This window comes from Gavia stellata, chromosome 15 (assembly GCF_030936135.1).
Source record: "Gavia stellata isolate bGavSte3 chromosome 15, bGavSte3.hap2, whole genome shotgun sequence".
NCBI lineage: Eukaryota > Metazoa > Chordata > Aves > Gaviiformes > Gaviidae > Gavia > Gavia stellata.
Window position 1 is genome coordinate 12,685,427 of NC_082608.1, and position 12,427 is coordinate 12,697,853.

The 12,427-nt window shown below is 36.6% G+C and overlaps 1 protein-coding gene across 1 annotated transcript in view; it reads right to left on the minus strand.

The window, feature by feature from the left end:
- LOC132318239 (transcription initiation factor TFIID subunit 4-like) overlaps nucleotides 1-12,427 on the minus strand; it is a 145,934-nt gene that overhangs the window by 76,754 nt on the left and 56,753 nt on the right. Inside the window, exons 11-12 of the mRNA XM_059824933.1 lie at nucleotides 4,102-4,232; nucleotides 1,967-2,092 (exon numbers count right to left, since the gene is read on the minus strand). Of these exons, the coding sequence (XP_059680916.1) occupies nucleotides 1,967-2,092; nucleotides 4,102-4,232 (257 nt within the window). The remainder of the gene's footprint in view (nucleotides 1-1,966; nucleotides 2,093-4,101; nucleotides 4,233-12,427) is intronic.

Genomic DNA, 12,427 nt, shown 5'->3' on the forward strand with positions numbered 1-12,427 from the left:
AAATCATGAACACTATCATTTAGAATAAAAAGTTGTAATCTGACCATATTTTGCTAAACTATGTCCTATGTAAGTCTTGCAATAGGTCATCAATCCATCGGAACGGAATGGTTGAGAGCCAGCTAAATGCTCCACAAAGTAAAGATGCTATCAATGTAAGTTCAGTTCCACATTGGCATTTACACTTAAGTCACAACATTGCATAAACATTTCCCAAAAGTTTTACAATATCTTCAACTTCCTTCTAAACATTAATACTGATAAGTCAGTGTTGCTCTTCCACGGCTACTTTGTGGTTTGGTTTCGGGTTTTTAATACCTTCATCTATTTTTCTAGTGTACCACATATGTATGTCAAGCTGTATATTATCACTTTCTGGTTATGAAGTTGATTTATGTATTCATTATTTTCATGAAGATAATTTATTCAAATCAAGTAGAGGACTCTCTTTTATATGTTTGTTGTAGAATTCTTTAATTTGCTCTTTCTGTAATCTACAGGAATCCAACTTGTCAATCATGTATTTATTTCCTAAATTTTGACTTCACAGGAGTTTATATTATTCAAGACAAACAAAAAACCCCAAACAAACCCAAACCAAAGAACATCAAATCATGAAGTAATTCAGGTTGGAAGGGATGACGGGAGGTCATCTAACCCAACCTCAGATAAGCTTGCTTAAGGCTTTGTGCAGTCAGGGAAATGTTTTTGAACTAAAGGCTACAAACTACTGTATTTTCCTCAATGTCCATTAAAAAAAACAACCAACATAACAAACAAGCAGCAGGTTACACAGAAAAGAAAACATGATTCATCAAGATGTATTCACTGAATGGAGAAAACAGGATAAAAAAAAAGCATTTCTTTATTTTTAAAAAATAAGCATTAAGAATGAAACCAGTAAATGTGTTTTCATCTAAAGAGTATATATGTTATGTGGAAATTTGTGGAATATTTAACAATGTGAACAATTATAAATTAAGAGTGAAAACGGGACAGATTAAAGTAGGCAAATTGAGAAACAAATTTCTGAGATAAGCAAGAGAAGGTTTTTTTAAAAAATCTCTCAATTTGTTAACATTAATGGCACAAAATCAGGTGGCTAAGTATTACAATTGAGTATTGAAATGTTCTGTATGGTCTCTTCAGAATATACAATAAAGAATTCAATGAAAACACAAATGCAATGAAAATGGAGATAACGAAGGAATAAACTTACTTGCAGTTTTATATGATATATATATATAAAATCTAATCAAATCTGCAGTTATAATCAGGAGATTTATCTATACCTGTATGCTCTTGAAACAAGTTTGTCTTAGTTTGTTATATTACAGGTAAGAAAATTCAGTCTTTGGAATGAAAGTTACAAAGGAAAAAGTTCAGAAGAAATGATAGTTAGCTGAAGACAGGCATGAATCAATTAAATAATGCAGTTATATAGAGGTGACCGGAACACCAACTGGGACACATAGTATTGAAGTTAGAATAAACAAATGAACAAACTGTTTTTAAAAAAACCCCAACAAGTCTAGAAACTCAAGAAGTAAAAAGCCTCAAAAAAACCCCCGTAACAATTTACTGAATTGTGTTTAAATACCAGAAGTGTAGGCTATGATTTTCAAATGGCACAGAAACCCTGGCATCTATTAAATTTCAAAGGCAATTGTGAAAATTATTTCACCAAGTTATTTTGAAAATGTTAGCCATTGTCTCCTATATTCCCAAGAACTCATCAAATTCAGAGCTGTATCTTGAAAATACAGGAGCATTTCAATGAAGTAGGTCTGGAGTCATCATAGATAAGATAGCATGACTTAATGAATTGAAGGTGTGATGTCACAACAACGGTACCTTTTTATTATAAGAAACAAAATGTGTTTATGAAACAGATTTCATGAAATTAAAGAATTGAAGACTATGAATTGTTCAGAAGTTTAAAAAAAAAATAGAATAAAACAGATACCTTGGCAGCCTTTAGCAAGATTTCCCTCTCTTGTTCATCCTTCCTTTGCTTTTCTAAACGCTCCAACTGTTCAAAAAACTTTAACTGTGATCGGACATCTGTGGCTTGTTCGTACCATTCATCATCCTGTAAAATAAGAACAATGTTTTTTTTTAAAAAAAAAAAAAAAGGCATTTTTTCAAGACTATGCATTCAAAGACAACTACAGGTGTTATGCATTAAAATCTTTCCATTGTACTAACAATAAAAAAAAAAAAATCTTGTTTTTTTTTAAGTTCAGGGGAATGAAGCCAGCCTATGGTAAATAATGCAGCTAGAATCTGATTATTTAATTAATATCTAAGCAAAATAAAAAACCAAGGATTTATCAGCACCAGAGACATCAAAGAGTTAAAAAAAAAACCAACAAACCACAGACTTACTCATTAAAAACCTCTAAGATGCTCAGCTTTATTACTGAACAATCCTAGATATAGGATATAAGCCCAGTTATAAACTGCAATTCCTGTATTTGTACTCATCTTGAACTAGTAACAGACATGATCAAGACACAGCATTATAAAGGCATTAAAGCTAAAAATTCAGTTGAAAATAAGTCTCTAATTACAATTAAAATAGAACTTTATGAGAACTAAGAACATGCAAGCTTTCCTACTACCCAACAAACAATAAGAATTTATGACACAAGCCGCACAGGGAACACTCAGAATGACAGTCAGAAAAATAAGTGATCCATATCACGTCCATCTCATTTATCTGCTTAATATTTTCCTTTTTGACTGCAATGCCATGAAATCAAAGAAAACCATTAACCAAGAAATATACAGAAGACAATTAAAATGCTACATTTCAACCATAGACAACACTATTTTTTTCTCTACGAATCTGTTAAGATATTATTTTAAATGCATCTTTGGCTTAACACTGACTAAGCGAAGTGTTTTCTTCTAAGACACCATCCAAGGGAGAGGGAAGGAGGGATTTAACACTACTGAAGCTGATAAAGAATACTGAAAAGAAACAAGGAGATTTTACTTTTAGTCCAATATAGTAGAATATATCCATCAATTGCAAGGAAAGATATAAGTGTAGGTAATACACAAGCATAGTGGCCTTTATTTTTTTTAAATCCATTTTTCTATCACAGAAATGTGATCACAGATGCCAAAGACAATTTTTTCTTGCAAATGCCACATATAATTAGTCTAACTGTGACTCAGGTTTGGGAAATAGCTGGGCAAAGATACAGTCCATAGCTGTTTGACCAGCTTTTTTTTTTTTCCCTTTCAACTCAAGGAAAACAAAAAAAAACCCCAAAACAAGCCAAAAAACCAAACCAGAGCTACTCAATTTATATATGAAGAAATCTAAACACAGCTCAGACACAACACACAATTACAGTTATTGCCATCTGGCTTTTACACCAGTTTAAGAACTATTAGCATCTTACTTCTATCACAAAAGATATTTCACATTTATCAATAAAGATACTTGATTTATTTCAATTTCAAACTGGTTTGCAGATTCTTATTTATATTTCCCCCCTGATTTAAGATATCTAAATTGTTTTCTTCAAGAATACAATCACTAACAATGGAATCAGAGTAGCATTTTATCCTGAAATTTTCTTTTTAAAGAGAACATCCCTGCCTAATTACAGTGAAGCATTTACAGCTAAATTCTTTAGTTGCTGGTTTAAGACAAAGTGGTAGCTTTTGTAAAACATCAGTATTTCTCACAGCCAAGCAAATATAAAGTTACTACAGATTCCTATATATAGAGGCAGTTTTGATCCAGTCAATGGATACCTTGGTCAAAAAAGGAGACATCAAGAATCAACAGTCTTAGTCGCAATCCACGAGCAGAAATAGCTTAACAGATGCTCCATGCTAGACACTTTAGCACAGAAGGATGAAAACATAATTCTACACACAAATTCTATCACAGAGGAGGAGGATAGATCTGGCAAGCAGTGCTATCATCCCACTGCTTTGTATTTGCTGAGGTAGACAAACCTGCAATTAAAACATGCTTTGCACACAGAATGAACACAAAATACCTACCCGTGTGCTAAGAAAAAACAGCATCACACTGCATTGTTCTGTAACATACAATACCTTTCTTTGCACACTCACTTTGTATGATTCCATTCGGTGCTGGGTTATCACTGTCACTTTTTCTATCACTGTTCTTAATCTGTTTTGGGTTGCATGGGAAATAAAAGTAACCACCTCAGCTGGCACATCAGTAATTCCTAGTTTTTTAGCTAAAGCAAAAAACAAAACAAAACAGAATTAGCTTGCCCCCCACAAAAAACCCCCAACCTCTAAAGAACATAAAGTCTTAACTTCATTTTCCTGAACAGAAAAAACTGTGACAGTGTATTTATGTAGCTTCAGTGATACATTCATGACCCTTGAAAAGAAGTGTGACTACACTTTGAAGTTTGAAAGAGAAATCAGAGGATTTTTTTTATCACTTAGCATTTAAGAACTTTACTGAAGTTTATCCTAGTGTATTAGAACAGAGCATAATAGAGTATGAGACAATCTGAGTTCTCAGTTGTTCTACACAAGAAAAAGCAATTCCTTTATCTTCAGAAACATTAGTGCAGGTTAATTTCAGTGTCAATGAGATGAGGCTGCAGCCCAAAGCATACTGTTGCATACTTTAGCCTACACTACTGGCATACTACTGATAATAAAAATTCTTTAGGGAAAAAACCCCATTAATTGAATATGAGGAAATAAAGTCATATTAATATGAGTTATTTAAAAACACCAGTTGTCCCCCAAACACTGCTAAAAGACATATTCGTAGTTATTTGGACATTTGATACTTTGTGCTGAGTTTATACAAAAAGCAAACACTATACAGTCTAATGTACTGATATATTAAAAACCACACCTATGCTACAGAAACAAGAATATGGGTAACACTTAAGAATTCCTAAATTTATCGGAATAATCACTAAGTGTTGGATATAGATTTGTAGATATACGAATATACATACTAATCTGAGCCATAGTCCTACAAAGACATAGACATGAGTAGTCCCGGTGGGACAATTTTCTGGATAGAAAACTCTGTGTGTGCGCACACACACACATATATATTTTATATATTAAAAAAATCAGCAGTTGCATTTGGTATGGATTATTGGATTAAACCCACCACAAAAGAGTAATACTGATTACACTGAACCGGTTTTCCACTGAATGAACACAAGTCTCTTAAAAACGTTTGTGAATACGTTTGTTTGTGATACGTTAGCGGGTATGCAAAAGACTACAGGAAATTTGTTTGAGAATATGTTGGAAGATGTTTCCTGAATGGCTAATGACAAAAGTAATCCTGGTTCGCGGGAGGGCTCCCCGAGCAAATACAAACCTGAGAGAGGCCTAAGAACGAGTATTTGTTTTGTGAGCATTCCTCTCTCTTCCTGGCCAAATTCAAGAGCAAGAAACCATCACACGTCGAAACAATGAAGACGAACAAGTGAGCAGTGGTCCTACATGGATGTATACTTCTGTTATTTTAATGATGTGATCTGAGACGAACTGGCAGCGTTCAGCATCACCCTGGGCTTCTGTCAGGGCCGGGCTGGGGCCGCTCAATCACGGCGCGGGCGGGCCGGCCGCCGCCGCCGGCAGGGGGCACTGCGGCGGCCCCGCGCGCCGCCCGCCGAGCCCGCGCTCCTCCCCGCGCGCCGCCGAGGCGAACCGCGCCGCGCCGCGCCGAGTCACTCGCGTGTCGGGAAGCGTCGAAGTAATACAGCCCAAAGTGAAAACGGCTCTGAATTCTGTTTGTAGATACGGCTATTATAGCTGGGTTTGCGCTAAGCCGTATGGAAAAGATTACGTTTCCTGCAGCTCTCCCTCGCCCGTCTCTTCCTCATTTTTTTTGATCTGCACTGTCTATTTAAATGTATATTTTATTACATCACTACAGTACATCATTCCCACACTTCCCAGAGCTGAATTCTCTATGTCATATATTTCTGATATTAATTTTTCTAATGATTCTTTGAAGTCGTTATCTCTTAAACTAACTTAAGCCATCACTGACTCCATATTGTACATGTTACCTTAAGGATTTTAGCAATATGTATATAAGCTTTTTAACTGATTTTTGCTTTATCGCTAAAAAAAAAAATTAAATCTTTCTCGGTGCCCAATTTGTCCTCTGTAATGGAGATGGAGCTCCGCTGAAGTTGCTGAAAGCTGAACATATAATGGAAAGCAGACATACGCATTAAGATCCCAATGCTGCAACTGTTACTCATGCAAATTAAGTCCTTGAAGTCAGTAGGACTATTCATATTGGTAGGAGCTATTTGTGCAAGTCAGACTTGCAATATCAAGACCTATTTGAGCATGCACCATTTTATTATGCAAACATGTGTAAGCAAAGCTATCAATCAAAAAACCCTACTCGGAAAGATAAAATGCAAGAAGGGAAATTTAATTAACTAGTATCCAGAAAAGAGGTTTGAGATGGAAAATTCTGCTGAGTATTCTAGGTAAGGGTATGAATGAATAATTGTTAAAATAACAATTCTTTGAATTTCAGCAGTGTAACTACACCTACCCAACGTCCCTGAAAACACACACACTCTCTCTCTCTTGCTTATAATAAAGAACTACCACCATCTTGGTGTTTTCACAATGAAGGTTTTCCTACTTTTAAAGACTTCTGTTGTAAGTAAATTCAACCATTATATGGCTTGTTCTGCCTATTCAACTCTTCAGAAACTCATCCATAATCAAAGGCCCATTCCCTGAGATGCCTGGTTCTTAAGATTCTTGTCTTACATCCTCTTCATCAGCCTCTGCAATATCCCAGTAACCTACTCCTGAAATCCCTCAACGCAAGTCCAGAAAACTACCCAGAGGCCAGTTATAAACAGACTCCCTCAGGAGTCTGTCCTGGGACTTCCCCTTTTTAATGTCTTTCTCAGTGACCTGGAGGGGGGGGCACACAAAGCACCCTCATCAAATTTGCAGATGGCACCACACTGAGCGGTGCAAAGGGCTTCCAGTCTGGAAGGACCTGATGAGCAGGCCAGCAGGAACTTAATGAATTCAAGAAGGACAAACACAAAGTACTGCACATGGGATGGACTAACTGTCTGCAACGACACAGGCTGGAGACTGCCCACCTACCAGGACAGCAGCACTGATGGAAAGCACATAAAAGTCTGGTGGCCAGCAGGCTAACCAGGATTCAGCAGTGCATCCTGAAAACAATGAAGACTAACAGCATACTGGGTCATATCAACAGCAAAATGGTAGATCAACAGTAACCAATACATCAAGGGAAGCAACTGTTCCTCTTCGCTCAGCACTCAGCCCACATCTAGAATGCTGCAGTCAGTTTTGGGTTGCCTGGTACAAGACAGACGTGGAAAAACTTGAATCCACGGCAAAGTCACCAAGATGGTTATGGGGTTGAAGCATATGACCTATATGAGGAGAAACTGGGGGTTCTTTATCCTGGAGAAGAGAAGGCTTAGGGGAGATGATATTGAGAAGATGGAGCCAGACTCTTTATTGAGGATGCCTGGAAGAAGAGGAGTGAGAAACAAATTCATAAACTGAAACAGCAGAGGTTCTGACTGGATATAGGGAAGAATTCTTCATTATGAAGATAATTAAGTACTGGAACACTTTGCACAAAAAGGTTATAGACTCTCCCACCCTCCCGGTTTTTAAGATTCAGCCAGACAATACTCCAAGTAACCTTGTCTGAATTTAATGTTGCTTTGAGTAACAGGTTGGACTAGATGACCACTCAAGTTCTCTTCCAACCTGAGCGATTCTATGATCCTTGTCCTCCTGCATAGCTCCAACTTCCTCCCATATTCCTTATTATCGCACAATACCCTCAGTTCCCTCATACAGCTAGATCACTCCCTGGCATGTGTCCCAGTCCATTATTTGTCCAGCTTGTGGCTGGGCACAGTCAGCTCACTCTGAGGATAGCCTGGCCAGTCTGTACAAGAGTGCTGACTGGCAGCCAACCAGACAGAAGATTAAAGAAAAGGAAAAAGTGGTTTATTTCCCCCTCAACTGGGACACACGGAGGGGCAATCTAGCTGCTGATTTATCAATGGATTCAAAAGTTACCTGAAGGGAGAGAGAAGGACAGCAAATAGACTGTTCAATCACTTAAGGTTAGCTTTGTTTGGAAAACAGGCTAAGGAAGAAAGAATACAAAACAAGTTTCCCCAAAAATGAATTAGAGTCAAGAAAGCAGACTATAAAAAGACAAAAAGATAATTTTTTAAAAAGTCAACTTGTCATGCACAACATTCATCATGTGTGGAAGCATCATCACGTCTTCCCTGCTCTAAATTACATTAGTCAAAATCCTGTTAGCATAGGATGTCAGATGTAGGGTGCATTCCAAAGCTGTATATTACATGAAGATTTGGCACACTACTGAAATACATGGATTGTACTTGGGGCAAGGATGGGAAAATGACCAACGTGCTCCTGAAACAACTATCTCAGCTAGACTTGGAAAAACTGGCTTAGTTACACTTTCATAGTCATGCATACCACTTTATTGATCCGCTGACCTAAGAGAAGTTTGATACCATTGTTTAGAGCTCATCTTTTTTCTGCTTTCTGCTACTCAGAGAAAATGCCAAGTAGAAACTGAATCTATGCAAAGGGCTGGAAACGGCTAATTTTCATAAGTTTCTACATTAAAATCTTCGTATTTTTTTCTTCAGTTCTACATCTCCTCCTGAGTTTCATCCACTCTCATTTATAAAAAGCACACTGGAATTCTGTCTGCCATCAAAGGAAAATAATGCTGATCTCTAAATAGGAAATTCCCGAGATATTCTTCTAGTCTGCATAATTATTTTTCCCAGTTTTAATACAGAAAGTCTTCTATTCCCTTTGCAAGATTCCCTAGACTGATGATGATGTGGGAAAAGAAATATAATTTATAGTTTTAAGCAATGTGTATACACACATATATATATTTTATAATACTACACGTACTTAATTGTATCACAAAACACAAATATCCTCAATTCATCTTTCTAACCAAGTCACTGGACAGTGGCCTCATCTACAGATATTTTTATTTAGGTCCCAGCATTCTGGATTCTGGTCTTAATTGCGTCATCTGATCATTGCAATAATAAGTCATAATATATACACTTACATACGTACAGAAATGCAAAACCCAAAGAGAAAATTAAGATTAAACAAAAAATTTAGCTTATTTCTATCAACAGACTGCTATCATCTGTCTTTTGTTAAAGAAAGTTGAACTTGTTTCTGACTTTTAGGTGATCTTCTTAATGTGCTTTAAGAAGATGGCCATCTTAACTTGTAGTTTTGTGACCAAAATTCTGCATTTAAAGCAGTAAGGAGCCACACACTTAAAAACAAAACATCAAGAAATGTGTAATTTGAAAAAAGCTGCTTGCGTTTAAATAATACATTTGTTAAATTTAGACATTTTTGATAACAAGTATATGCTTCAAGTCTAAAATTACTTTAGCAATGTAATTCTGAATGTTTCCTAGAGCTATGATAAAAACATCATCAAGGATAACAACAAAAATCGAGCTGGAGCAAAGCAATGCTCCAAGCTATAATTTTAACCAATCTCTCCAGGTGAATTTGAGTTTTTATACTTTTAAAGACATAACTAAGGTCATGTTCTTCATTCAAGTGTTCTTGCCAGATCTCTACTACACCAGAACTGTACAGACCATCAAGAATTGATGACTGATTGCATAAACACTTCAATTCTTTGTGGCAGGATGCAGTTTCAACACATCCTCAGAAGCATCAAATCGCTACTAAAGCAGTCAGCTGAGTTATACTATCCTATATGAAAAATATGAGGGATTACAAATCAACACCCCCAAAGTAAGCAAATTTCTAATCCGCCAAGCACTTACAGAACAACACAATAAAGCCTGCCTACATATTAATTCTTAATTACATGTTTGGAAGCTTTAATAGCAAACCATGGTTCAATCAGCATTTAATAAAGATCTACAGTATACAAGACAGCATGCAAAGGAAGCATAAGTGTTAGAATATTTTTGTTACAAATAAACTGTATTCTATTTAAAAGATGGAGATATTGCAATAGAGTTTCTATAAAGTTAGAACTTGTATACAAGTTCCAAAAACCTTGAGGGAAAAAACGTTCAGCAATATTATTCCGATATTGGCATATGTGTCACTAGCACAAGGTTGTTTTTTACAAACATAAAAGCACCTAAACCTTGTCATTGAAAACTTTCAGGTCCCAAGAAGTGAAAATTCTGAAGAGTGCTATCATCTGCTTAGCTATCTGAAAGGTACTGGCTTTGCTGCACTTTAAAAGTTTAATTATATTTTATTGATCAAACAAATTGAAATAAATCGTAAGAAGAGTACTGCCCTATTTGAGAAGCAGAAGAAAAATACTATCTTTGCAGATAGGCTTTCAAAGAATCAAAAAGTTACGTTAATAATTTATACTTTAAGAGGACTGACAGGATTGAGATCAAAGATAAAAAAAATTATTTGTAAAACATTAGGTCTGACTCTGATTATCGATGTGATAAATGATTGAGTGCCTGTATAAAATCTCTTTACGTTTACACTTAAAACAGAAAAACCTTGAAGAACTGGTTTTAAACAGTTAAACAGCATGTATTTAGGGCTTGAATTTACCTTGTCCTTCAACAGAAACATTGAGAGAGCGCATAATTAGTCTCTATTTGCCCTAATCACAGGTTAGCCAGAACTGCAGAAAGCACTCTCTGCTCTCATCTTAAAACCAGGAGCAACTTCTTAAACTTTAAATTCTGTGCATTAAATATTGGCTCAAGATGCAACTGGAACCAGACTTCTTAGGTCCAGGCCTCTTCTGCTGCTACAGCTGGCTTGCATACTACAGGATGAAAACAAATCACAGAAGTCCATCCCTCTTGAATCTGGGACATTATTTGTTTGAACTTTTATTTATCCTCCATTCAAGAGAATCAGACCTAGAATAATGCAACAAAGATGCATTTGATCGTATCTACCTACCTACCTCATCCTCACAGCACAGTAAGTACTAGGCTGTGCCTTGGATTCCATCTACAACTGTAGGCTCAAGCTCCCTTCCTCTTTTATCCCAACAGAACCACCACAGTTTTACATGCCTCAGTCCCTCTGCAAACTTTCCCATCAGGAAAAGCAAGTTACTGGAAAAACTACCACTTGAATTTCTGCAGCCTTCCAAACTATGCAGTTCTTTATTAAATTCCATTCCTCCATTTCAATAGCATAAGGGAAACTGATGATTTTATAGTTCTGCTGTAGGTGTCAGCAGTGAAACATTTAAAACACCTTAATATCTGTAAAATTACATGTAATTCAATATAACATAATCAGTTCAGTAGTCACTGTTCAAGACGTATGCTATACAGGAACTGCTGGAGACAGCTGAGAAAATGGGGGGGGAAAGGGAAGAGGAGTTCACCTTCTAGAACTAGACAGGCAGTATTTTTTATGTCCTAAGACACACCATGTATGCTCTCTACAGAAAGCGGGTCATGAAATCAACAGAAAGCAATAGGTCCTTTGTCTAATACTATTATATTAATAATTCTAAACTGAGCAACAGCATTTAACTATCAGGCAGACTAAACACAAAGGGGAAACAACTCTAATGCACTAAGGGCCCTTGATATCCTGAGGAGCCATAAATGGCGATTATTGAACTTACTTGTCCCAACCTAATCGGGCGGACTTAAGAACGGGGTACATCTCCATATAGCAGTGTCCTCAGACTACAAAATAACCCATCAATACTGCATTCATACTGCTATCAAAGGGAAAACCCAATCTTAAATATTAAGCTAGAGAATGGGGGATGGAACACAACAATGGAAAAAACTGAGGAGGTTGTTTGGGTACAAAATACCCTGGGGTTGTGTTGGGAGGGCTACCACAGCCCCAGACAGACTAAGTATTAAAAACTGAAGGAAAAACTTGTTAAACAGAGTGACAGTGCAAATAACAAATCACTAGCTCTGATGATTAGGATTAGAGATTCCTAGGGGTATAAGATAACCTAGTGAACCCAGGCAAAAGGAACAGTATGGTAATTTTAGCTGTAATTTTCTGTTTTCAGTCCTCTAAAAAAAAAGCTTCACTTTAAGTCTTACTAACTAAATGTATAAATAATTTAATAAATGTTGACTTGCTGTACTGTTAAGCCTGTCTGGTGCTGGAAGACAGGATGAAGAAAGGAGAAACCAAAAAACTTTAGTTGTTACATTCACAAAAACAGCCAATCCAAATGAAGTCATTTGAGCAGGCACCCTGCGGAACCTATAACCTGGAGTGTGTTTAGGGAAGCCACAAGCTAGGGACAGTTTCCTGCTGAACTAGACAGAATCAGTGCCAAGTGCTTTGAGATTTGGTAAACGATACCCTCTAGCAGGTA